The sequence below is a fragment of the Myodes glareolus genome, chromosome 10, assembly GCF_982192425.1.
Source record: "Myodes glareolus chromosome 10, mMyoGla1.1, whole genome shotgun sequence".
Lineage (NCBI taxonomy): Eukaryota > Metazoa > Chordata > Mammalia > Rodentia > Cricetidae > Myodes > Myodes glareolus.
In genome coordinates this window covers 45,588,985-45,615,784 of record NC_142035.1, presented here as the reverse complement: position 1 = coordinate 45,615,784, position 26,800 = coordinate 45,588,985, and the positions used below count along the sequence as shown (strand labels likewise).

At 45.6% G+C, this 26,800-nt stretch overlaps 1 protein-coding gene and 1 long non-coding RNA gene across 6 annotated transcripts in view; one reads left to right on the top strand and one right to left on the bottom strand.

Moving 5' to 3' along the window:
- Positions 1 to 1,253: 1,253 nt before the first annotated feature.
- On the bottom strand, positions 1,254 to 11,680 carry LOC146892662 (uncharacterized). Its single transcript, XR_015739068.1, has 2 exons — positions 11,162 to 11,680; positions 1,254 to 2,072 (listed from the first exon to the last, which is right to left on the bottom strand). It is a non-coding gene; the product is annotated as an uncharacterized LOC146892662 (long non-coding RNA).
- Shld1 (shieldin complex subunit 1) overlaps positions 6,362 to 26,800 on the top strand; it is an 80,767-nt gene continuing 60,328 nt past the window's right edge. Inside the window, exons 1-3 of one of the 5 annotated variants that reach the window (XM_085696757.2) lie at positions 6,362 to 6,476; positions 9,713 to 9,876; positions 18,421 to 18,605. In XM_085696757.2, the coding sequence (XP_085552883.2) occupies positions 9,851 to 9,876; positions 18,421 to 18,605 (211 nt within the window). In that variant the 5' untranslated portion in view covers positions 6,362 to 6,476; positions 9,713 to 9,850. Of the gene's footprint in view, positions 6,477 to 9,712; positions 9,877 to 13,613; positions 13,638 to 14,108; positions 14,260 to 17,786; positions 17,839 to 18,420; positions 18,606 to 26,800 lie in introns of those variants that run through there. The other 4 variants (XM_085696761.2, XM_085696760.2, XM_085696758.2 and 1 more) reach the window with 4 other exon arrangements.

The window sequence follows — 26,800 nt, the reverse complement described above, 5'->3', positions numbered from 1 at the left end:
GAGTCCCCCATTCCTTTGTAGCTTTTGTCTTCTGGGAAACTTCTATTTGGGGATGGGAAAAGTTTCTTTGAAGTTGGAAAGCAGCATCTCAGCCTGGATCCTTTTGTCTGAGGTACAGGATGAGGATGTTGTCAGTGTTTAGAGTGTTGGGGGGGTAATCACCAGAGAAGACTACTCAGACATGAGTTTGAGCCCATAAAAAGACAGTCAGAAAGTATTGGGGTGAGCTTTTAAGCACAAAAAACATGACCTGGATTGACATGAAACTTCAGTTAACAAGAACAGTTTGCCAGAAGTGGAAGTCAAAAATAGAAGTCAAAAAGCCAGGTTAGTACACTTCCAAACTTTCCCAGAACTATGGGCTTTGGTGGATTAGGTCTTTGTTTTAGTTTCAGCAGATGGTACTATCTACAGACTGAATATTACCCCCAAAATGAAGTCAGTTGTGCTAAGGTCTGGGGCCCTGTTACAAGAGTCATGGAACTTGTCCTGAGAAAGATGGCCTGTGTCTTCTCAACACACCCCAACTCTCTGGACCTCCATTTGTTCCTCTTTCTAGAGTGATCGCACTAAATAAATTTCCTTTCTCTGATTTCGTCTTACTTGTCTCTTCAAGAGCTGTTGAAGGCAGGTGTCCAGGCCAGCTTGTTAGGTCTGCTAGGGCCCATGCTCTGACAGTAACAACCAGGTCATATCCGATAATAACTAGGGGTAGATCCAGATGTTTGTGTAAGACATCTTGGGTTGGGATCCAAATGGTCAGGTCTGGTGGTTAAAGCTTGGGACTTCTACTTTTACCTTTTGTTTGTTTTGTTGTTATTTTTCCTTTGCAGAGAACTGTTTTTTGTTTGTTTGTTTTTGTTTCCTTGTGAAGGATGTTTGGTTGGAGGCTTCACCCCAGTCCCTGGCATCCATTCTAAAATGTCTGAGTGGAACTTTCCGTCCCAGGCCCCCTCCCCTGGGAGTTACCCCAATCCAGACTTTACCTCCAAAAAAGCCCACCAAAAGATGACCCCTCCCCAGGGAGGGTCAAGACCACTCCCACAGGCTTAAGCTGCCCCCCAGAGGACGAGCATGTGGTCTTCCTGGTCCTCCTTTCCCCTCGGCTTATTTTCCAGGAGGGCCAACCAGGAGCGCTGGCAAACATTAATCCTGGGCCTTTTCTAATTTGATTTAATTTGGTCTGATTTGGATCATTGTGTCGGCAGAGAGGTTTGTTGGGCTGCAAAAACTTTACAAAGGACTGTACAGGACTCAATACAATGTATTTCTTTACTTTTTCTTTTTCAATATTTTGAAAAGAGATCTGTCTGTGTAGGCCAATCTAATCTGAAACTGACTATGTAACCCAGACTAGCTTTAAATTTGTGATCCTCCTGTCTCAGTCTCCTGAATTCTAGGCTCACAGATGTGTATCTCCACACGTGGCAAAGGAATACATTTCTAAGAGAAGCACTTCAACGTGTGTGGCAATGAGGGTACTGAGATTCAGGATGTCCCACCTGGGGCTACTCAAGTACCCTGACAGGTGGGTAGCACTCCTCCGCAAGGGACCAAATTCCAACAATTTACTTTAAGGGTGTTAAAGAGCTTCATGCCATAAAGCAGAGCCGTGGTTAACGCTGTGACCCTCATGTTGCGGAAACCCCCCCCAACCATAAAATTATTTTCATGGCTACTTCATGACTGTAGTTTTACTACTGTTATGAATCGTAATATAAACATCTGATATACAAGGCTATCTGATATTCGACCCATTGTGAACGGGTCATTCAACTCCCAAGGGGTTGTGACCCACAGGTAGACCCACTGAAGTAGAATGTGCTTCAGTGAGGCAGGCAGAAGCTGGTTTTCTGGGTAGAAAGAGGCAGAAGGAAGCAAAAACCAAGAACGAAAGTAGGTTGCTGTTTGTTCTCCTCCTGAGGTTCCTTGTGGGGCTTCGTAGGTAGAAGACCGATCTGGAGACAGTACCAGGCTTCCGAAGGTCATCTTTTGATGTGGCTATTAGCTGCCTCATCTGGATTTCTTGGAAGATCAGATTAAAAGCTTCCTGGTTAGCTACATCTTGGTGACTGGAACACAAATAAATACGAATTATCTCCAGTTGGCTATTTAGCCTGGACTGAGGCCTGATGGTTTTAAACAAAAGCCTCCTGTGGTTTCTATTAACCACTCATTCTCTTGAGAGGTGGGCTCCTTTCTGTGAAAACTTCAGACACTGGCTCCTGTGTTGTGGGAAATTCTCCAGTTTAAGGCATTTGCAAGGACTTACTGGTGACCGTTCTTTATAATAAAAGCTGTCAGGAGACAGCATGTCAGTGTGTCTCAGAGAAAAGGGAGCAGACGGACTGTCCCTTTGAGGGACATACACACCATTGGGGGCCTCATTTTGTATTATAACTTCCCATATGAGGCAAGGTAGGTTGTGTTACCTACCTCCTTTTTACTGACCAGGGGCAGCACCAGCCACAGAACTGTAGACCTGGAGCATCTCAGACAGGGCCTTAGCACTTTGGCTCTCTCTTAAGTTCGTGCAGTTATCCATAACAGAGAGAGCTATGGGAACCCCAAAAATGTGAACCTATTCCATCTTGTCTGAAGGTCAGAGAGTTCGAGCTTATTTTGCTTTTTCAAAGTTGTTGACAACAGGTGTGGCTACAAAACAAGATATCCTGACCTAGCATGTGGTTACTTGGTGTTCTGGACATTATGATGGCCCACAGAGGTGTATCTGCTCCACCCTGACCAAAGGTCAGAGAATTCAAGCATGCTTCTGCTCCTTCTTTTGAAATAGGAGGTTTGACTTAGGGAGTGCCTGCACGATACTTGGTCTAGTGTAGTAAAAGGGGAGCAGACTACATCCCGCCACCCGACTAGCTTATACCCTGAAATAACCACACGGAAATTGTATTAATTAAATCACTGCCTGGCCCATTAGTTCTAGCCTCTTATTGCTAACTCTAACATCTTGATTTAACCCATTTCTAATACTCTGTATGTCACCACGAGATCATGGCTTACCAGGAAAGATTCAGCATGTCTGACCTGGTGGCTGACTTCATGGCGGCTCTCTCTGACTCTGCTTTCTTCCTCCCAGCATTCTGTTCTATCTACTCTGCCCTATCAAAAGACCAAGGCAGTTTTCTTTATTCAACCAATGAAAGCAATACATAGAAAGAAGAATGTCCTACACCAGTCTAGGGTGTCTTCACTGCCCCAAACATCAAATACTTTTACTCAGGAATTAATGGCTTGATGTCTCAAGTATGGGAGCAGTAACTGTTCTGGTTGTCCTTTGTATCATGTTTTTAAAGCGGTCTTTTGCCCGCTGGGCTGTGGTGGCGCACACCTTTAATCCCAGCACTTGGGAGGCAGAGACAGGTGGATCTCTGTGTGTTCAAGGCCAGCCTGGTCTATAGAGCTAGTGCCAGGACTGGCTCCAAAGGTATACAGAGAAACCCTGTCTTGAAACTGGGGAGGGGGAGGTAGTCTTTTGCTTTCTTCCTCCCTTTTGTATTGGGGTATAACACTGAATGAAAAAGAAACGCAGGTGAACTCAGAACGTAGTATTTGCTGAGTTGCTCTCCCAGTACTATCCTCTGTGTTTCTTTCTTCCTTTTTTCCTCTTTCTTTCTTTCTTTCTTTCTTGTTGTTTTTTTTTTTTGTTGTTTGTTTTTTGAGACAGGGTTTCTCTGTAGCTTTGGAGCCTATCCTGGAACTAGCTCTTGTAGACTAGGTTGGCCTCGAACTCACAGAGATCCGCCTGCCTCTGCCTCCCGAGTGCTGGGGTTAAAGGTGTGCGCCACCACCACCCGGCTGTTGCTCCTACCTAACATTTCTAACCCTCATGCCTCTGCCCTGGAATGTACAAACCCACCTTGGCAAGGATTGTAGCAGAATCACCCAACAAGGTGATTCCTGACAGAGGAGCATCTTAGACAATGAGCCCAGCAGGTGTTTGTCTTCTCCATCAATGGCTAGGAGGCATGTGAGTGAGTGTCTTAATTACATATCTCTCTTCGCTTAGATTTCATTAGTGAGTTTTCCCTTTGGTCACCTTTTCAGCAAGCCCTGTAGCGTGAGACACTCTGGCACATGCAAATTGTGTTTCTAAAATGCACGCAGGCAAGTTGGGAAGAAAAAACAAAATAATGAAATGCATGAAGGATTTGGGGCACAGATATTCAGGTGAGGAATGCCTGCTTGATCTTCCTTAGCAATTTTCATACACACACACACACACACACACACACACACACACACACACAAATAATTCATTAATTTAATATACCCTGGTTTAGCAATGTTGGGAGAGATAGGATCATGAAAGCTAGGTGAGCACATCACCATTGGGCCACATCCCCAGGCCTCCTTTGTGCATATGTACACACATATTCTACAGTGTGCATACAGAAGTCTGAGGACAACTTGGGGGAGTGGGTTTCTCTCTTCGCATGGTGATCTGAGTAAGAATGGCCCCCAAAGGCTCATATATTTGAATGCTTAGTCATCAGGGAGTGGCGCGATTTGGAAAGGATTAGGAGGTGTGGCCTTGTTGGAGGAAGTGTGTCACTGAGGTCGGCTTTAGGGTTTTAAAAAGCCAATTCCCAGCCCAGAGTCTCTGTCTTCCTCCTGCCTGTGGATGTAGAACTCTCAGCTACCTCTGCAGCACCATGTCTGTGTCTAACTGCCACCATGCTCCCTGCCATGATGATAATGGACCAAACCTCTAAACTGTAAGCCAGCCCAAATCAAATGCTTTCTTTTATGAGAGTTGCCATAGTCATGGTGTCTCTTCACAGCAATGGAACATCACTGACTAAGACACTCCATCATATGGGTCCTGGAGATTGATCTCAGGTCATCAGGCCTGGTACCAAATCTCTTTGGCCTTTGAACCATCTCTCCAGCATTTTATTTTATGAGAGGTCCTCATTAAGTTGCCCAGGTACAGATGCAATCTATAATACCCAGTACTTGGGAGGCAGAAGTAAGAGAATCAGAAATTCAGGGTTGTTTTTGGCAACATTGAAAATTGAAACCCAAGGCTGCCAAGATGACGCAGCGGTTAAGAACACTGGTTGCTCCACCAAGGGTCCTGAGTTCAATTCCCATCTACTACATGGTGGCTCATAGCCATCTGTAATGAGATCTGGTGCCCTCTTCTGGCCTGCAGGTATACACAGAGGCAGAACACTGTATACATAATAAATAAATCTTTAAAAAAAAGAATAAGAAAGAAAATTGAAACCCAGCTCAACTTAAACACATAAAATATATCAACTTCAAGGAGTGCTATTATTCTCCAAAGAGCCAAATTGCTATAGTTTAGATCTTATTGTTTGCTTGATTGCTTATTTTCTTTCTGGGACAGAGCCTTGTTGTATAGCCCAGGCTGATCTTTCTGTCTCCCTCTCATGGGTGTTGGGATTCCAGGCACAGTTCACTAGTACATCTGATTTCTAGGTTAGCTCTCAAATGTCACCCAAGGGTGTGTAAAGACTTGCTGACAGTAAGAAGATGGTGGAACCTACAGAAGGTGTAACCCAGCAGCAAGTTCAGTCATTGGGGGTTTGCATTTGAGGGGAAGCTGGCCCTGCCCCCTCTCTCCCATAAAGTGAACAGGCCTCTTCAGCCAGGTAATGGCCAGGACCCACTGTGCCACCACTGGCTTAGAAGCCCCAAGGCCAAGTAACTATGAACTTTCTTCTTAGGGCTGACTATCATTAGCTAGGTGTCTTTTCTCAGTGACAGAAAGCTGATTTGATTACAATTCTCAGCTTTTGTATTTTAGTTTTCTGTGGCTTTTTGTTTGTTTGTTTTTGAATCAGGGTCTTATGTAGCTCAGGCTGGCCTCAAGTCGACTCACTATGTACCTGGAAATTTCCCTGAACTTCTTAGTCCCACCTCTGAAGTACTGGAATCACAGGCACAAACCACCATGCCTAGCTCAAAAAAGAGATTACAAGTACGCTTTTACTGAAGAAAACAACTGAGATTTTAGCCTGGTGGCATGATCCTAGAATCCCAGCTACTTAGGAGGCTGCGGTAGAAGGACGGCAAGTTCAAGCCCCAGGTCGTCAAATTCCCGTTCCACTCATACCTGCTGGGTTTTATGTAGTGACTTCAAGGAGCTCCTGGGTGCCACAACTAGGAAACAGAAAGGACACAACTCAAGAGAACTTCTGAGCACATAATGTTGTAATTTGTTATTCAGCCCTTCTTAGGGCTCCTAGAAATGTGGCCCTTAGCTAAGAATGAGGGGTGTACAGCCCTCACTGCACTATGAGGTAAACTATAGGAGGGGAGGGGAGGGCAAAGGGGTGAAGTAAAAGGGCAGAGGGAAAGGGAGGGGGGGACAGGAGAGGCAGGGAGGGAGTAAGCCATTTGTTGCCGGTCTTTCTGGAGTAGATGAGCCTGTGCATCAGCCAGCATGGAGTGCTGTCTTTTCTCGTCTCAGAAGGTCCTTGTTAAAGGTAATGAGAGCAGAATCAGTTAGAGACTCAAAGATTACTGACAAAGTAGCTGAAGCCAGTAGTTCTCGGCAAGGTCTCTTGGGTTCCCTGTGTACCAGCTTAGTCTATGCAGGGAGGCCTATCTCGAGTACATCGCTCAAAGGCATTTGTGACTGGTCCAAGAGCCTTTGATCCCAGTACTCAGGAGGGTGAGGTAGTAGAATCCAAAGTTCCAGAGACGCCTAGGCTACACAGTAACTTCCCAAACAGGCTGCGCTACTCTGAAAGAGCCTGCTTCTTAGAGACAGTCTAGATGCCCGCCAGCAGAAGAATGAATAAAGAAAATGCAGCATACGCACAAAATGGAAATTATACATAGCCGTAAAGAAAAATGAGCTGGGTGTGGTGGCGCACGCCTTTAACCTCAGCACTCAGGTTACAGAGGCAGGCAGATCTCCGTGAGTTCGAGGCCAGCCTAGTCTAGTCTACTTAGCTACAGGACCGCTAGGGCTGTATAAAGAGACCACCAAAAGAAAAAAAAATCGATGAAATCCTAATACTACAGAAAATGGATAAACTGGAAATCATATTAAATAGAACAATTAGATTCAGAAAGACAAATGCCACCTCCCCCATTTCTCTGAGATAGGGTCTTACTACGTATCCCGGGCTGGGATTAAAGGTGTGTGCCATCGTGCTCAGCCTCACATATTTTCTCTGATGTTCAGAGCCAAGATTTAAACTTATATATATGATCCAGAGGTAGAGGCAGGTGGATCTCTGTAAGCTACAGGCCAGCTTGCTCTACATAGTGAATTCCAGGGCGGTCAGCCCACACAATGAGACCCTTTCTCAATGCAAAAGCTGTATGTCTGTACTTGTGTGTGTGTATACACCCCCCCATGAACATATTAAGGGCTGGAGGGAGATGTGAACCAGCAGTAGAGAGCCTGCCTAGCATGTGCAGGGCTGCAGCAGCACCAAGAGAAGAAGACATTGTTGCTTATAAGTCAAGTAATTGTCAGCGAAAAGAAGAGCCAGAGGTGGTGACCCTTATCCGAAAGCACACCTCTTGGGAAGCTGAAACCAAAGGTTTGCTGTGTTTTGAGGTCAGTCTGGGCTACACAGTGAGTTCCAACCTGCACTAGAAAGAGACCCTGTTTCTAAAAAACAAATTACATTTCACCTGAGACATTCCTATACTATATATACTTTTGATTGACAGATAAAATTATATGTGTATCACAATGTTTTGAATTGTATATACACAGCGGGATGACTTAATCTAGCTAAGTTATATATGTATTCCCTCACACAGGTCCTATTTGTGGTGAGGACATTTTATACTACCTCAGCATCTCTCAGGGATACAACACATCATTAACTATAGTCAGCATACTGCATGGTAAATCCCTTCCTTGCCTGATTCTTCCTATATAACTGAGATTTTTTTCACTGTCAACTCTGAATGCCAACACCACTCCCAGCCTCTGCTAACCACCATATTGTCTTCTCTGGGATAACCATGTGGGTTGCACATATGAGATCATGTGATATTTGTCTTTGAATGCTTGCCTTATTTGTTTTAATGTAATATCTTCCAGCTATATCAATGTGGTTGCAAATGACAGAATTGTTTTTAATGGTACTATTGCATTGCTTATATGTACTTTTTAAAACCCCATTCATCCACTGATGGACACTTAGGTTGTTCCCATTGCTTGGTTATTGTGAAGAGGGCTAGGCTAAATATTGGAGTACAGATGTCTTTTTGAGATATATATATATGGATTTCATTTCCTTTGCATAAATAACTGTAGTACAATTGTTGGATGATATGGTTGTTCTGGAATTTTTGTGAAACCTCAGCACAGTTTTCTGTACTTGTTAACTAATTTATATTCCCCCGAATGCTGTACTGTGCAAGGATTCCATTTCCCCCACAACCTTGTCAATATCTGCCATGTGACTTTCTGCAGAGACTATTGCTGTGTGATATTTTGATCACATTCAGATGCTCCTGAGACTGATCATAAAGTTTGCTTTGAATCAGAGGGCAGAACTAGCTATTAGCTGACCAAAATTAAGCTTACAGGTTTTGGAGGACTGAGAACGGGAAGTAGTAGGGTAGAACTTAGAGAGGGTCTTGGCCTTTTTGGATAATGGAACAATAGCTGTGGAGAGACATTGAATAGTAGAAAAAGCTGCTAAATTAAATAAGCCTGTACACTTTAAAGATGTGTTGACCTCATAATGGAAACCAGTACATGTAATACATTGGGGAAGAGGTTTTGCCTTTGTTTTCAAAGGAGAAGAAAAACTATGGATATCATCAAGATTGATAAAGACTAAATTCGAACAGAAGAGACCTCTTAATTAGAAGAGGTGATAGATAGTTCATCAAACAGTGTGGCCATTCAATCTAAACTAACTTATAAGACAAACAAATGCCTTTCATTTGATCAGATATAACTTGCCAAAAAGGCAAACTCCTAAAGTTAGGGTTGGGGCATGGTTTTGTTTATGTCTTTCTAGGCGAATAAAAGCATACAACTAAAAAAATCTGAAGACCACTAGACAAATAAGACATCTGAAGAAAAAGGTCAAATCATTCAGAGAAAATATCCCAAGAAAAAGAATAAATTGACCTAATGATATAGCACATTTCCAACAGGATAAAATTGCCTAAAATATTCCCAAATGTTTGTTTCTGCTGTTCTCTACAGACATATAAGGCAAATGGTCTCTCTGTGGTCCTAGTTCAATTAAAAATTAAAGCTGTCTTTGAAGTTGGAGTGTGACTCTCTCCTTTTCTAAACCCAAGCATGCTTGTTAAAAGAAAAATCCAAAATCCGTGTCTCATGTCAGAAAATCCACCTTTTATGGGACAGAAAAAAAATCAAAATTAAGGACTTATTCTATTGCCACTAATATCATAATTTTTTGGTTTTATTTTGACGCTTTAAAATTTTTTCTTAAGCTATAAATATTATCTCAAAATCTATAAGATTAAGGGATATATTTAAATTTCTGTTTAAATGGTCACATAGAGTACTAATTCTAGAAAAAGGCTTCATCTAGCTTTCTGTACATGATTTTTGGGCCTGAGCTGAATTAAGTTTGTGTACTCCAGATGTACTTAACAAATTGTGATCCTTTAACCTTTCTGAGATATGCTGTAAATGACATTTAAAATGTTTAGGTATTTTGCAGTGAACTGTGACCATTCCTAACCATGACTTTCGACATCTTTAAAGGATGATGGGGCCCCATAACAATGATTCCACCTAGATTGTGTTAAGGCCACTAAGCTGACAAACACCACCCAAAGATCAGCTTTGGACTACTAACTGCTCAGGACAGTTCAAGGCAGCTAGCTGAGATGGTCCAGACTCATGCACTTCTACAGCCAGGACTTAAGGTAAGCCCTACACTTTCCCATTACACAGAGACTGGCAATAAATGATACAGTTAGCCCTTCCAGGAGTTGACCCTAACTCAATTTTCTCAGGGTTCCCTAGAGATGCCATTGCCTACCCCCAGACAACAGGAAGCACTCAAGAGAACATGACCCCCTACATTCCCAAGTGGTTCCATGGGTGGTTTTGGTCATTCAGTGGGTTATGGATATTTGTTATCATGGAGGGGGGGTGGTTACAAGTTATTATTGGCAACGGTCAGGAAAAAAGTTGAACAAAGGAGATTAGATTCAGGGATCTCATTCTGAAAAGAAAAAGGAGGGACACAGAAATAATAGGGCAAAGGGCAAATTGTTGAATTTGCCTTTAAACTTAAAAAGCAAGTAGTTGGGGTGAGGGGCAGACATGCCATCAGACAGACCATACATGGGAAGGAAATTTATTGGGGAAGGGAGAGAGAGAGACAGAGACAGAGAGACAGTGATTTGCCACCTCAGAGAAAAGGCAGAGAGAGCAGGAGTGGGCGGAGCTTGTCTCTAAAAGGGACCTTTGCACCTACATACAGATTACATAGTGACACAGCAACCATAGGACCCTGGGCTGGTCAGGGTACTGCCTCTAACAGGGGCCAGCATACTGCCTGAATCCTAACACTCACCTCTCCACCCTCAGCCTTCCACCTACACACTGATTATATGTGTCTTTCAAATACTCCTTGCTTGTTCTTTCTCATCCTGACTTTTTCTTCATCATAGTTTTGTTCTTTAGGAACATTCTTTTCTCCCTTCTCATCTTTGCGATATTTCAGATCTCAGCTTTAGAGTTTTCCCTCCAGGAACCTCCTCTGACTTGTCAAATAGGAGTTGACTGTTCCTCCCAGGAGACCTACCTTACTTTTTTCTACTTATCCCTTTAAATTCTTTTGCTCTTTCTTCATTTCCCACAAAACAGTAGCTGTCTTCAGGGCAAGGGCCAAGTCTGTTTTGCATTCTTCTACCCAGATCCCGGTTCAGTGACTCAGGTTGGCATGTTGCTGTGGTCAGGAATGGGAGTAGTCCCTCCCCAGATAGCCTTCTTTTCCCACCTACACTTGACTCAGCAAATACGCAAACATGACTCTATCACCTGCTATCAGTGGAGCAGAAATCTGCAGCCTTTTGCCGTTATCACCCATGTCTGAGAAACAATTTAAGTGTCCATCTCTCATGTGTTTTGATGTCATTTTTCCACCATGAGGCTTGCTTTTCCTATGGAGCAAAGTTCTGAAGTCTAGATAATGTTGTTTACCTGTAGCCTGCTTCTGACTGTCCTCTTCTACTTTCTGGGTACCAGAAATGAAAACTGAGTGAAGTAGTCATCAAAGCAGAATCTTAAGTTGGTATAGTGCATGTCCCAGCACTCAAAAGGCTGGGAGAATGACTTGAATTTGTCCTGGGGCATTCTGTCTCCAAACAGAAAAGGGAAAACAACAGGAAATGTTAGATCAACAAAACAGCATGTTAGTCAAGTGTGGTAGTGTATGCCTGCAATCCCAAGCATTCAGAAGGCTGAAGCAGGAGGATTGTGAATTCCAGGCCATTATGGTAGTGATAGATGGTTGTGAGACACCATGTAGGTGCTGGGAATCAAGCGAGGGTCCTCTGCAAGAGCAGCCAATGTTCTTTACTGATCCATCTCTCTAGCCCTGATTCCCAGTTCTTTCGTCATTGTTTATAAAAAGGTTATATAAGTTGAGTTAAATTGAAGTTTTATACTCGTATGTTTTTAAGATCTTATTTTTAATTATTATGTATGAGTATGCGTGAGTATGGATTTGTGCACTTGAATGTAGTGCCCAAGAAGGTCAGAAAACAGAGTCAGATGCCCTGGAACTGGAGTTACAGGTGGTTGTGAGCTACCTGATGTGGGTACTGGGAAGTGGACTTAGGTTCTCTGAAAGAACAGTACATGCTCTTGACCACTAAGTCATCTCTCAGTCTGCTATATTTGTATTTTATGATCAATTATCTGCCATCAGCTAAGCCACCTACTTCAGTCAAATGTCTTTCAGCATGGAAAAATAATCATTTAGTTGAAAGACCAAACTAGCTCTTTCAAAACAGGGTGAGGTTCTTTGAAACTATCTTATCTATGTGTCCTGTTGAACTTTGACCCACCTAATTACTCTCATTTGGGAAATTAGCCTTAAGAAAGGGGAAAGGACACATTACAAAAGTTCAAGGGTTACGTAATAATGAATCCGAAAGCCTGTTATTGCTGTTTCAATCATTCGATAGTGTAAAACATAATTAGATAATAAGTTGACACTTCAGCTGCTATGAAAGAGACTGTGAGGTCCCAACCAGAGGCACAGATCTCTGGGGGGAGGTTGAGTTTTATTTCCCAGGGAGTTCTCAGCACCTAGTGTCTAGGTCACTCACTCAGCAGCACCTTAAATATCTATAAACAGCAGAAGGTTGGACTGCGAGTGTGAAAAGCACTACTAACACAATGCTAGCCATGTGAGAAGTACTCTGAAAATCTTCCATAGTGGCAGAAACGACAGTCCATTTCCTGGCACCCAAGGCTGTGAGGCCAGAGTTAGCAGCGAGCCTATTGCAGATTTGGATGGCTAATAACTATCCACAGGATCTACAATCACTTAGGAGACAAGCCTCTGGGCAAGCCTGGGAGGAACTCTCTATGCTGGTTGATTGGGGTGGGAAGAGCCACCCTAACTGTGTACCATCCCATGGGCAGAACTCATAGACGGAACGCAGAGGAGAAAGTGAGGTAGCATCCGTCACTCTCTGCTCCCTGGCTGCAGATGCATCCTGCGCCTGCTGCCATGTTTTCCCAGCTGGGTTAAACTGTGTTCCTGGGAACTGTCAATCAAAATAAACCTTTCCTCCCTTAATTAGGTTCTTGTCAAATGTTTTGTCACTTTAAAAAAGGAATTAATATGATGACGCTAGGGGTAGACATATCTAATCCATGGCCCAGAACTATCCTCAGATGTCTATGCTGAAGAAAGACGTAAGCAAGAGCCTTGGACATGGAGCTAAGAGGAGACTTAAAGCCCGAACTCTGGCTCGCTTACTGACAGTTGTATGGCTGTAGCTACTGAACCTCTCTGAGCCTTGAGTTTATTGCCTGAAAGAAAAGAACAACTAACTTCTAGAACTCCAGCTTTCACACATACATCTTTTGCTGCGTACTGAGTCCAGACTCACAAAGATTTAGAATTGTGGAAACAGCAGAAGTTTCCTTGGCTTCATTCTCTTTAAATTGTGTGAGTTCACTGCTGACCTGAAATATTTTCATTATACCTAACATTTGTTCAAATCTCTATTTAAGAATTGCCAGCTATTAGACTGACTTTTTATCAAGCTAGATAAAAACAAAACAACACAAACAAACAAACAAAAAACCCCAAGGATTGGCAATGTAGTTCAGTGGCAGAGCACTTGCCTGACGTCACAGGGCCTTGGTAAACAAGACCCCCCAGCACCAAAACAAGCAAACAAAACAGAAGCTAATACACACTGCTGGGAGGCTGTTTCCTCTAGGTCAAAGCATTTCCTCATGATTGGAGAAGAGTGGAGGCTCAGAAAGTCCATGAACCCACAAGAAACTTACAAGACTTTTGAGGGACTTCCCCCAGTGTTGGGGACAGGAGAGTTAGCCTGCGGGTTGTGTAACAGACTCCACTAACAGCCCTCATACGTCATCACCTACGCGACGACGGTCTTTTCAGGGCTGTACTTGAGTCACCCACACTCCTGTAAGTAACACAGCCCCCATGAAATCGTTGGTCCTCCAGTCTGCACTTGGATGTAATAATTTCCTTGGTCTGGCATTGTCCTCTCTATCTGGGATACAAAAAAAAAAAAAAAAAAAAAGTCTGTAGTCGGACATTTTCTTTGGACTGTCTGCTCCCCAGTAATGACAGAGGCTTAATAATTATGAAAGCGTGGCTCAGAAATTCTAGCGCGAATAGAATCCATGCAACAATATTAAAATATTTCCTTTCATCCTATTTGAGAGAATCTTGTTGGCCTTAAAGTTTATGATCGTCTTGCCTCACTCAACATCCTCCCCAAGGTTGGGGGTCAGAGTGGACCTCCAAGGCCAGTTTTTTTTCCTTCGTATCCTCTTTAGAAGACATTTTACATGCTAACAGAATTCCAGTTCCTTTGCTGCCTGCCAAGCGAACTTACTGCATCTAGAAATCGCTCAGATGACTTGCCTGCAGCAAAGGCCAGGCAAATGCCCTCAGTTAAGATGGCCGCAGCTGCTTTGCTTTGCCCTTTTCTGACCTCAGCAAAGACTACTTCCTTTTAAACCTCGCTTTTCCCACAACGAAGATGGAGCCGGCGTTTCCGGTTCCGAGCTCTCGTGGTAGGGTAAGTGACACGGGGCCTGGAAGAGGAATCTCCGCTGCTTTTCTCCTCCGTTCTGGAGCACCTAGGGAAAGGAGCAGGGAAGGAAGGAGCGGCTCTCGCGACACTTTATTTCACGGGGTTTCCCCGGCACCTGCCCCGGCCCCTCCTCCGCCCCAAGCCCTGCCCACTGCACCGTTCTTACCTTGGCTGGAATTTAGCAGTCGGGGTTAGGACTAGTTCCAATTGTTGTTTTGTTGGTTTTGCTTTTTGAGACAGTGTCTCTTTCTACATAGCCCTGGCTGTCCTGAAACTCACTATGTAGATCAGGATGACCTGGAATTTCCAGATCTTTCTGCCTCTGCTGGGATTAAAGGCGGGTCTATTCTATTTTTAAACAACCATATTAGTAATTTACTTTTCATTAAATCTAAACTGTAAACCACAATCCGTTTTGTACCCTAGCGGCATTGTGCAATTATCATCACAACCTTGGACTGTTCATCACCCCAAAGAAAACTTCTGAGGAACATAGCCCTGAACCTGGGAGCCACCAGCCCCCAACCCCAGTCCTGTGACCAGAACGCTGTCTGCCTCTATGGTTGTTTAATTTGTATGCTATATAGACGGAATCAAACACTATGTGACTAGTTTCTTTGGCCAGGGATTTGTAAGGCTTTTTGTTGGGACTTGAGAGAATTGCATTCCTTTAATGCCAAAAATGCTAGCTGTATTGAATCCTATTGCATATTTTTATTTTTCTAATGATCAGGACCTTCTTAACTACTATTTTCCAAAGTACTCCACCGACTGCCCATCAGTGTGGTTTTACTTCGGGGCTAGCTATTCTCTTTCACTGCCTTTGTGCCAGCACTGTGGTCTTCCTTACTTTAGAGGTTTCTCTTGTTTGGCCTTTTGAGACAGTGCCTTGCTACACAGTCCAGGATGGCCCTGAATTCAAGGTCCTCCTACTTGGGTGCCCCAGACGCTGGGATCACATCTGGCTTGCACTGATTTCTCTCCTTTTTTTTGTTTTTGTTTTTGTTTTGTTTTGTTTTTTCCTTCCTTTTGGTTAGTTTAGGAACTAGTAGCATCATTTTTATTTTAGCTTATTTTGTTTTATTTCATTTCAGGACAGGGTCTCACTATGTAGCCTTGGCTGGACAGGAACTTGCTTTGTGGACCAGCTGGTTTCAAACTCACAGAGATGGACCTGTCTCTGCTAGGATTAAAGGCATGTGCCACCTCCCCTGGGAAATAGTATCATCTTGAGACACTGGCTTCTGATGCATGAGCCCAGAATGGCTTTCTTTGCTTTAGTGTACATCTTGAGCTTACTTAATACAGCCCTGTTTTATTTCTGTGCTTTTATAAATGGAAATGGGTTCTAATTCACCTTTGAGGTTGTGGTTTACTAATGTGCATTAATACAAGTGATTGTGTGCATGTTGATCCTGAATCTAGCAACCTCATGTAAGTTGTTAATTTATTTTGTGGATTCTTTAAGGTTTTCTGAGTAAAATCATGTCTTCTGGGTTTGTTTGATTTTTTGCCCTGAGGACTGAACCCAGAGCCTGGAACTTGCTAGACAATGCTTTACTACCAAGCCACCTCCCCGACCCTGAATCCTGTTAATGGGGATAATTTTCTGGCTTTTTTTCTCAATCCGGACACCTTTCATTTCGTTTTCTTGTCAATTGTGCTCTCTAAAACTTCCAGCACAACATTGACCAGAAATAACAAGTGTAAAATTCGTGTTTTGCTCCTGATTTCAAAATGAAAACATTTAACTTGCCTTACTGACCATCCTTACTATGGATTTTCAGAACCACTATTTATGAGGTTGAAGAAGACGTTTTCTATTTCTAACATTTTGAGTAATGGTATTTGTCAAAAGTTTGCATGTGTAGTTGTGGGCTTGTCATTTATTCTATTAATAATGTGCGGGGATGTACAGCTGGATTGGTGGAGGTTAAAATAACTCTGAAGGCTGAGGATGTAGTTCCCTTAGAATTAGCAGAGTGCTCACTTATCATCAACAAAGCCTTGGATTTGCCACCCAGTGTGCACAAACCAGGCATACACCTGTAACCCCAACATGTCAGAGATAGAAATAGGAGAGTCAGAAGTTCAACCTCTGAGTCCATGAAACCTCATGCTCCAGATACATGAAACTGTCTAACCCAAGCAACCAAAAGAATAAATAAGATGATTTAAAAAAATCATTGAATTTTGGGTGTTAGTTCCATCTAGTCCTAAAATAATTGCCATTTCCTTCCATTTTGAGCGTACGTGCGGCACGTGTGCGCGTAGTGGAGTACTGTGGGAGGTGCATAAGTTCTCCCAGTATAACTGAGCCGCACCTCCACTCTCTAGAGCCATATCCTTCGTGTACACTGTTGATGTTCTGTAGGGACTCCTGTATGTGTGTTTGTGATACATGGCTGTAGTTTTCCTTTCTCTCTCTCTCTCTCCCTCTCTCCCTCCCTCTCCCTCTCCCTCTCTCTCTCTCTCTCTCTCTCTCTCTCTCTCTCTCCCTCCCTCCCTTCCTTTCGTCCACCCATCCTTCCTTTCTTTCTTTCTCTTTTCATTTCTTTTTGTTTGTTTTTCAAGACAGGGTTTCTCTGTGTAACAGTCCTGGCTGCCCTGGAACTAGCTCTTGTAGACCAGGCTGGCCTCAAACTCACAGTCATCCACCTGCCTCTGCCTCCTGAGTGCTGGGATTAAAGACGTGTGCCACCACCGCCCGGCTCAGGGTTGTGGTTTTCTAGTGCTGTTAAATGTTGATGTTGTTCTTATGCTGTCTTTTCTCTTTCTTATTTTCAGAAGAGAAACTATGTAAGTTCATTCTGCAGGGCTAGGAGTATAGTTTAGTGGTAAGACACACATCTGGTGTGATGAGGATAGGGCTCCATCCTGCTTTTCCTCTGTCCCATTGCATTCTCCTTCACACATTTGCTGACTCTCAGACAATGTGTTTAGAAGCAGACATGCATATGCTTATTTTATAGTGCAAAGGGTTCTGCCTTCCGCAGGGTTTTTTACTTTGTTTTGGCACAGTGCTCAGCTTGGAATTTTGAGCATTTAGTGTAAGTGATTCAAAACACAAAGGAAAATACTACAGCAGTGATTCCTTTCATTAGTGGCATCAGTTTACTGGTCTTTGAAGGCAGACAGAATATACTGTTCGCATCTGTGACGTCTTCACTCCCTTCCACAAGCTTCCTGCACCGAAGCGAAGCCAGAGGTGCCATGCAGAGGTCCCTGCTGAAGCTCCAAGCTTGCTCAGCTGTTCGTATGCCTGCAGAGAGACCGAGAGGACAGGATGTTCTGTTTTGGGGGAACTTATCTTTCCACTCCTTTTAGGAACGATCAGCTGATACCTTGGCTGATCCTCCGTCTGGGCAAGAGTCCGCAGCCTGTGACTGGGTGTCCTTGCCAGACGTCAGTGTTGGTTTGCTTGTACACTTGCTGTCTTCCTGATCAGCACTGGGGCTGCTCAGACTCGGGAGGCGGGGGTGGGGGGGTGGGGAGGGGAGCCTTCACGCTGGGCTCAGTCAGTGGGAGCAGCATAGGCGTTCCGTGTACTATATACTTGACATGGTAAACTATCCGTATTGCACTGCTCCTCGTATTCTGAAATTGCCTCTTCCATGAAATATATGTCTTTGAGAGCTTTCGAGTTCTCCCATTTTATTCTTTTTTGTTAGTTTTATCATTTTAATAGCTGTGTAGTATTCCTTGATTTCAAATCATCCTTTCTTCCAAAGCTATTCCTTGTGTTCTCTCAACTCCCTTGGTAACACAGCTGTGGCATCCAACTGTCTCTTCTAATTTCTTTCCAGGTCCTTCTTAACACTTCTCTATTCATTCGGTTATTAAGTTCTGGTCTCCTTTTAGTTCTTTTTTGTTTTGTTTTTCTTCTAGTTTTTCAGTTTTTCAAGACGGGGTTCTTTGTGTAGCTCCGGCTGTTCAAGAACTAACTGACTTTTCCTCAGGTGAAAGTGTGTCTTGTCTCACAGTCAAGGGAACTTGGTGTCCAAACACTGGGTGAAAGGGAAGGGAAGGAAACAGCATGCCTTAGGGGAAGAGAGGGGCTGGTTCCGGGACTCCCCAGGCTGTAATCTAGGGCAGCTCCTGCTGCGCACAGCCTGTGATGTGGAACTGCTTTGCTTCCCCTTGCAGGCCTATGGAATCCCAAGCTGACACACCCAGCAGCCAGTCAGTAGAGAGCTGTTCCTTGGATCTCCCAGCAGCATGTGACTTCAGAGGTCGTGAAGCAGCCCCAGAAGCCAGCCAGGGCACCAGCAGCAAGTCTCTGAGTTCTCTGGAATCCCATTCTTTCCCTTGTTCTTCAACTGCTGATCCAGGTAATAAGAAGAGTTTGAATCGAACTAACTTTAGCAACAACTGGCAGAGACACAGGCATGTGGTAGTTCTGTTTCTCCACTTAGAAGGAGTAAGTTTTTTATCTCACGTAGAAAGACACTTTACCCAGCAACACTGTGGAGAAGGACTTCAAAGAAATCTCCCAGAGTAATGGTGTATAGGAACTGGGGATGCAGAGGTGAACGCCCCGGTCCTTCCCTCAGGGAGCTCAGAGTTTGGGGTGAGCCATAGACAAAGAGGACCAGAAAGGGAAGCAGATCTTTGTTACTTCTTCCTGGCCCCATTCTGATCTCTGTCCAGAAGTGCAACACAAGACAAGAGGAACACTCGGTTTGACAAGGAGGGTGGAATTGTGCTTTGCTCTTTCAAGACTGCAGAAAACTGAAGTGTGAGCGCCGTGTGCTGTGGGTGATGAGGATGCTAGAGCCGCCACGTTTTTGGGGTGATTTCTGCCACGGTGCGGCTATGGTGGGATCCTACGTTCCAGGGTAGGGATGTGAGGATTAGAAATGTTGGGCAGGAGAAACAGGGATTAGAAAGAAACACAGACACAGGATAGTCATGGGAGGGCAACTCAGTGAATCCTGAATGTTGAATTTTGAATTGAGTTCCCCCACATTGATTTTTCATACACTTTTATACCCCAAAACAAAAGGGGGAGGAAGGCAAAAGACTGCTTTCACATGACACAAAGGACAACCAGAACAGTTACTGCTCCCATACTTGAGACATCAAGCCTTTAATTCCTGAGCAAAGTATTTGGTTTTGGGGCAGTGAACCCACCCGAGACCAAGTATCTTGCAGGGAGTGACTTCCTAAGTCAAACCTCCTATTTCAAAAAAAGAAGCAGAAGTATGCTTGAATTCTCTGACCTATGGTCAGGGTGGAGTGGATCCATCTCTATGGGCCATCTTAATGTCCAGAACACAAGTAACCACACCCTCGGTCAGGATCTCTTGTTTTGTAGCCACACCTATTGTCAATAACTTTGAAAGAGCAAAAATAAGCTCAAACTCTCTGACCTTCAGGCAAGGTGGAATAGACTCACATTTTGGGGTTCCCACAGGATGCCAGAGGACAGCAGTGAGGGCTACTGTGTGTTGTGGGCAAAGAGGATGATAAGATGTGGGTTATTGTGGGCTTGCCTTGGAGCATGTATGCAGATGGGGACAACTATGTGGGTCCCAGACATTGAACCCAGGCCGTCACATTTGAAACACCTTTACCTTCTGAGCCATCTTACCAGCCCCTGGTCTCTGGATTTCAATAAGAACCTTTCTATAAACTTTCCTGACTGAATTGCAGAAGTTGATGTTTTAAGGCTAATGGTAACTAAATTATTGATCTGGAAAGCCCATCTCTTGCCTATTAATTATCTAATCTATAGTCCGCAAACCTGGACTCAAAGTTTAAATGTACTTGTTGTTGACCTGAGCTTGCGAGGTAGACCAGGCTGGCTTATACTAACTTTGAAGTCACAGAGACCCACCTGTCCCTCTGCCTTCTGAGTACTGGGATTAAAGGTGTGTGCCACCACCCCTGGCTCCATAGAGTCTCATGCAGTGAAGACTAGTCTTGAACTCCTGGTCCTCACTCTGCCTTCTGAGTGCTGGCATTACAGGCACATACTTCGAGGCCTAGCCGCCTGTAGTTTACTTGCAAGAGCCTGTTTTTCATATTTACATGCTGAGCCGTTTGCCCTCCTGTCACTGCAGGTTTGTGGGTAGTGGTAGTTGGGGTTTTCCTCCCTGTAGCCCTGTAGCAGATTCCCGCCCACAGTTTCACCCTGCTCTGACAACTCTGGACCGTTGTCTGCTCAGATCCAGGCAGGCTTGCCTTTGCCTTGATCTCCAGTGCTGTCCCCATAGCTGCTGTTCTCGTCCAGATTCAGCCAATCAGATGTTGGTTTGTGTGTTTCCTGTTCGTATAGTAGGGAAATCCCTCTTCCGAGGACTATTCCAACTGGGCAATCCATGGGGTAGCTCTGCAGTGGCCTAAGGCACCAGTGCATACTCAGTAAGGAACACTTGACTCTTCCTGTGGCTTGTCCTTGACTCCAGATAGAGTCTTATAGAGCTGCAGGGATGGTGGGGGCTTGGGATGGAGGGCTGAGAGTGAACTTAGTAGCTGGCCTCCCTAGCTGTTAAATTAGATAGGATCCAGGCGCTGACCTTGGAAGTCTGAAGTGGAAGGCTCAGTGGTACAGCACTTCCCTGGCATGCCCAAGGCCCCCAATTCAGTCCAACACCAGAAAATTAAAGATGTGTTAGAATTCCACTGAAGTAGCCCTCTGTCAACATCTCTAGTTGAAATCCAGGCAGGAGCTGGCAAAAGAGTAGAGTATACAGTAATGGGGCGGGGCAGCCACTCCAGGCAGTGGCATCCACCTGCAACAGGTAAGCCAGTAGGCATTCACCAAAGCCCAGACATGAGCTCGTGGGATAGGCAGAGCACACAGGTGGCTTATCCAAGGCGGGGGTGGGGGTTGGGGGAGGTATCTGTGTCACAGTTCTAACCCCTGGAAGAGTGGCAGGCCAGAGAAGACCGGCTTCAGGCTTTCTGTTCTATGTTGTTTGCCTGTTCATTTGAGACAAGGTCTCAGTTATAGCACAGGCTAGCCTGCAACATCACAGGGACACCTTGGAGTGGGACTGGCGCTTCGGCCACTTCACATTTCACAACCTGCTGAGAGGTCATGACCCTACTTGGTGGTGAAGCTTCCGCTTTCAAACCTAGATAGATGCTTGACACCGGGGTGTCGTCGAGCGGCCATTTGAAAGTAAAGCTAGTGACTTTTAGCTTTACACATAGCCTCCTTCTATAGAGTTCTCTGAGACCTGTCACCAAACCCATCTATGTGGAAAACCTGCACTCTGCTTTGACATGACTTCGTTCCGTGAGAACTCTCCGCGGCCGTATTGAAGTGTGGGTTTCAGAGGCTGGAAGCTGTGTTTGCCCTGGGGTTACAGTCCCAGTTTCTTCCACCCTTTCTTTGTTCACACTGAGTTCTTCCAAACATCAGGGAGAGTATGGATGATGGGGCTTGTCATGGTCACAAATAAAGTCAGGCCAGGGAGATGCCCCTGATCCCGGACCATGGGTGTTCTGTGTAATGAACCTGCTGCTAAATCCCAAGCTGGTGATTACCAGTAGTACATTGGGGTTTTCACTGGTGGATGTCTTTCTCTTCTATACCATGTACATGAATCAAACCTTAGGTTTCCCCAGAGCTCCAGGTGTCCTGAGTCCACACACAGTGAAGAATGAGCCCAAGCTGTTGCCTCTCCAAACCCACAGAGCCAAGATGCTGGCCTTTCCACTTGTTTGTCCCTTGATTGTTCCTCTTCCCCAGGCGCATGGCCACCTCATCTACCCAGGAGACGAAGCCTACTCTGGCCCAGAGGCCCAAAGTCATGTCTAGGAGCCCTCACTGGGTGTGTCTCATCACTACCACTGTTTATGCCCTGGAGGAGGCCATTAGAGGCAGAGGTGCAAGTCTTTAGAGCACTTTCTAAGAAACTAATGGGTTATAAGAATCCCAGGAGTAAGCTAGAAAACCTCAAAAGTTTCTTTTGTTGTTTTGGTCTACAAAGGCAGGATAGGCTGGGCTGTCATCTGCATTAATAGCCATGTGTCTGTCCTGAGGTTCCCAGTTAGCCACTTCTCAGGAAGTGCTTTGAAATAAACAACCATTGCCTCACACAGGCACAGGGTCATGAAGCTCTGCCCCACGCCTGTCCCGGTAGATAAAGCAGAAGATCAGTGCTGCCAAGAAGGTCTTCCTGGGACACATTTCCATCCTAGTGTGTGAGTCTCTCTAAGACTGTCCATCCTCTTCCCTGGCAGCGGCCCCAAGCTCTCCTGTAATATGGTAGCAGTGTGATTTGTTCAAAACAACCGATCCAGCAGCAGTGTAAGGCTGTAGAGGCGCGCAGCTGCTGAACACAAACCCCTGGGACTACTCTATAATCCTGGACTCCTGTTTTCAGGCTGAGCCAAGTCTTAGAGCCTTAGCTGCCCGGTCCCCTCTTCAGGTGGTCTCCGTCCTTGATCAACTCCTGTTCGCTCCAGGAGGTGTTGAACGGGATCCACCCACCCCTCCCTGACTTCGCACATGGCAATGGACTCAAGCTCCTTGCCTGTTAGATATTTGCTGTCCCGGCTGCAGGAATAAAGGGAAACATAGATATGAAGACACAAAGAGTTGGATTAACTGATGAACTGTCTTCACTAAATATCTCAAAGGCAAGGTCACGAGGTCTCGTAGGGCACGGTCCTCGGTGTTCTGTTGGGGTTTGGTAGTCAGGTAGGTTCTGTAGCTATCTTCCCACGGCCCACGGAGCCTTGTCCTGCAGATACCCGCAGTGCGTTCTAAGGCAGAACAGAGGCTTTCTCTGCAGTTGTTTAGACGTGGCGGGACAGGCGGAGGAAATCTTGGCGCTTTCCTCAGACTAGAACTTTTGTCTGAGAACAGTGCTGGGAGCTGGAAGGCAGACAGCAAGCCTGAGTGCTAAGCACAATGAGGCTTTGATGATTAAAGGCCGGAGCTGGCAGGTAGCTGTAAACTTTAACAGCGCTTGAATGTCCTTTGGGGTTTTTTGGCAGAGAGGGGCGTTGTGGGGGTGGTGGTGGTCAACATCCCAGTCTTCAAAGGTAGCCAGATAATTTAATATTGAAGAATAGGTAAATATGCTTTATCCTGTTTAGAGCTCACATGGGATCTCTTTGTAATTCTATAAAATTCTGTTCCCATAATGGAACAATTAAAAGCCCTTACAGTCAGTACTTCATAGAAGTTACATAATCATTGTAAAAGTCTAGGTTTGGAACTGGGGAGGCAGCTCAGGGGATAAAGTACTGGCCGAGCAAGCTTGAAGGCCTGGGTTCCCAGGTACATGGCACCCATGTGAAAACAGGCTGTGGAGGGGGATTGAGACAGGCCAATCCTGGGTTCTCACTTGCCAGCCACGGTAGTCTAGATGGGGAGCCTCCAGGTTCAGACTCCCAAGGTGGGAGGGGCTAGAGGAGAGGGGTCATGAGTTAAAAGCACGCACTTCAGGTTCTATTCCCAGAACCCATGTCAGGCAGCTCTTACCCTGTTACCCCAGCTTCAAGGGATCTGACACCCTTGTCTAGCGCCGTGCACTTGCACCTGGATGAAAGAACTGACACCCCGCCCCCCCGCCCCGCACACTGCACACACTGAAACATAAAATACAACTTTAGAAACTTAGGTAGAGAGCAATTAAGGTAGACACCAGATGCCAACCTTTGGCTTACACATGTGCACGCATGGGCAAGTGCAAGTGTGTGCAAGTGCTTGTGTGCACACACGCACGATCCTGTGTCATTTCTCTTTTAAGTTAAGAGTCAGGCTGTATGGTAGACATGCAAATGATGTCAAAGAATTATTTTGATGAAGATATAAGCAATATCTAACCTACTGGCTAATGACACCCCTTCCTTCCCTCCCTCTCCGTCTCCCCTCCTCTCCGGGGTACAGCAAGGAAGGGGAGGAATAAGGCAGTGATCGTAAACTGATTCTCTGAGACAAGACTGGAAACAAAGTGAGGTTTCCAACCCACAGCCTGGCTTTTACTTGATAAATTTGTTGTTTTGCACAGCAGTACATTCCAGTGTTGGCTCACTCATGCCCACCCCCACCCCTCCCTCTCCTTGCCAATGTAGCCAACTAGAAGGAAGGTTCAGTTCCGGAACAGAATTCTGAACTCTGCCCTCTATTGGTGGAAGGCAGCTATGGTTTCTGATGGGGTTGTGATTGAGGGCCATGGGGTTGCAGGCTGCTGCAGTTCCTGGACTGTTGCTCTCCCTCCCTTCTTCCCTTCCCTTCCCTTCCCTTCCCTTCCCTTCCCTTCCCTTCCCTTCCCTTCCCTTCCCTTCCCTTCCCTTCCCTTCCCTTCCCTTCCCTTCCCTTCCCTTCCCTTCCCTTCCCTTCCCTTCCCTCCCCTCCCCTCCCCTCCCCTCCCCCCCTTCCCCTCCCCTCCCCTCCCCTCCCCCCCTCCCCTCCCCTCCCCCCTCCCCTCCCCCCTTCCCCTCCCCTCCCCTCCCCTCCCCTCCCTTCCCTTCCCTTCCCTTCCCTTCTTTGTGCTTTTATGAGCTATCACCTCACTATGTGGACCAAACTGGCCTCAAACGCCCCATCTTACCGTATTAGCCTCTTGAGTGCTGGGGTTACAGAGCTGGTAGTTGTCAAAAGTGCTGTGGACATCCCTTGGGGACTCCAGGCCAAGACTTGGGAGGGATGGTATGCTAGCCTCCCATGATGCATGCTTCTGTTGGCTTATACTGTGGATCTTCAGGCATACACTCATCTGAAGAGTTTCCCAGGGCCAAATGGAGTTTGAAAACCACCCAGCCCACCCAATCTCATTCCCACATGGGGAAGCTGAATCTCAGGATGCAAAACCACCCAAAGTCACCAGCAACCTGGAAACTGTTTCCTGATTGGCCATCTTGCAGATGACTTTAACTGTCAATTCGTTGTCTCATTTAAAATATACCAAAAGCCAGGCATGGTGCATGCCTTTAATCCCAGCAGAGGCAGGCAGATCTCTGTGAGTTCAAGGTCCGCCTAGCCTACATAGCAGCTTCTGGCCAGCCAGGGCTACAGAATAAGACCCTGTCTAGAGCTGTGTATTTAATAGAGTTCCAAATGGCTACTCATGTTAGTCACTGGAGGGGTGATGGTTTTAACCGTCTTGAAGAGCTCGATGCTGCTGCTGTCATGGGTGATAGCCTCCTCTGTTCTTCACCTTTGAATTCCATTGCTGTCTGTGAGGGCTAATGGTCTAAAAAGGAAATCTCAGCAGATCTGAAAACCAAGCAGGGCTCCCGACACCAGACAGGGCCGCAGGGCGCTTAGATGCAGAGCCAGTGGGCAGAGTCGACTGCCTGCTGACTCAGCTGCTTTCCTCACTGGCTCCTGCAAGTGAGCTTATGCTCAGGACTTGTTCAGCTCTGTCTTCCTCCAGTGCAAGGAAAGACTTGACTGCTGTAGTCAACCGGTACTGCGCCTAATTCACTACAGGCCATAAGGGAAGGCAGTGAACTTCTGTCCCTTATTGTACACCTACTCTGTAGGAGCTGTGTCATAGTGTTTATATACATGTGTGTGTCTGTGAGTGTCTGTGTGTGTGTGTGTGTTGTTGTTGTTGTTGTTGCTCTTGCCGTTGGGCAGCAAATCCAGGGCGTCCATGCTAAGCGAGTGCTCTAGTACTGTGCACCCCAGCGTCTGTTCCTTTTAGAACAGTACTGCTCCTTAGCACCACCCCCAAAGAAGTAAGAACTGTTCTGACCTCCATGTTACCCCTGAGGAAACAACCTTGGAGAGACTGGTGTTGAGATTTTATTTAAAGAGTGCTGGAAAGCTGAGACTCAGATCTGGGTCAGGCCAAGCTCAAAGGCAGGACTTTAAAAGAAATGCAAACACGAGATCTGAGTGAGGGCTATGTCCCTTCCCAGCTCCTTCTGCAAACTGCCCTCCACTATGAGTACTCAGGGGCCAGCCATGCCTCCTGCCTCACTTGAGACACACACAGACAAAGAGACAAATAGACAGACGCACACACGCACGCACGCGCGCGCATACATACACACACACACACACACACACACACACACACACACACACACACATCTTTCCTAGTTCTGCTCTGTGGAAGAAGTAGTACCTGAAGACCAGCCATGGAGAAGACATTGCCTTCCTGGTTAGTTCAGTGTCACATGAGGCAGGAGTTTGGAGTCCAGCTGTTGTCTGGAATGAGTGAAACCCTTCTATTACCCAGCAGACATTTTCTCACCTGCGTCCAGGACGATTGGCCCTTTGTCCTGTATAGCTGCCCTCTGGTGCCCGGGTTCTAGCCCTTGCCTTTGTATTTTAGGCAAATGTCACCACTGAGCTGTTCAGCCAGTGTCCTTCCTGGAGCGTTTGAACACTGCTGATGACATGCTACGAAATCCAGCATCCTGGAGCTCAGCCTTCAGGGTAAATGCATTTGTATTCACTTCTGGGCTCCCTGTGCTTGACTGGCGATTGCCACACAGTGTCTGCAGCTGCTGTCTGCCAGCTTAGGCCTTGACCTGTGAGTCGAGCAGCGCCTGGTTTTTAGGAGGTTCTCAGTTCAGGCTGCTGGACTGAATACATGAAACTTGTTAA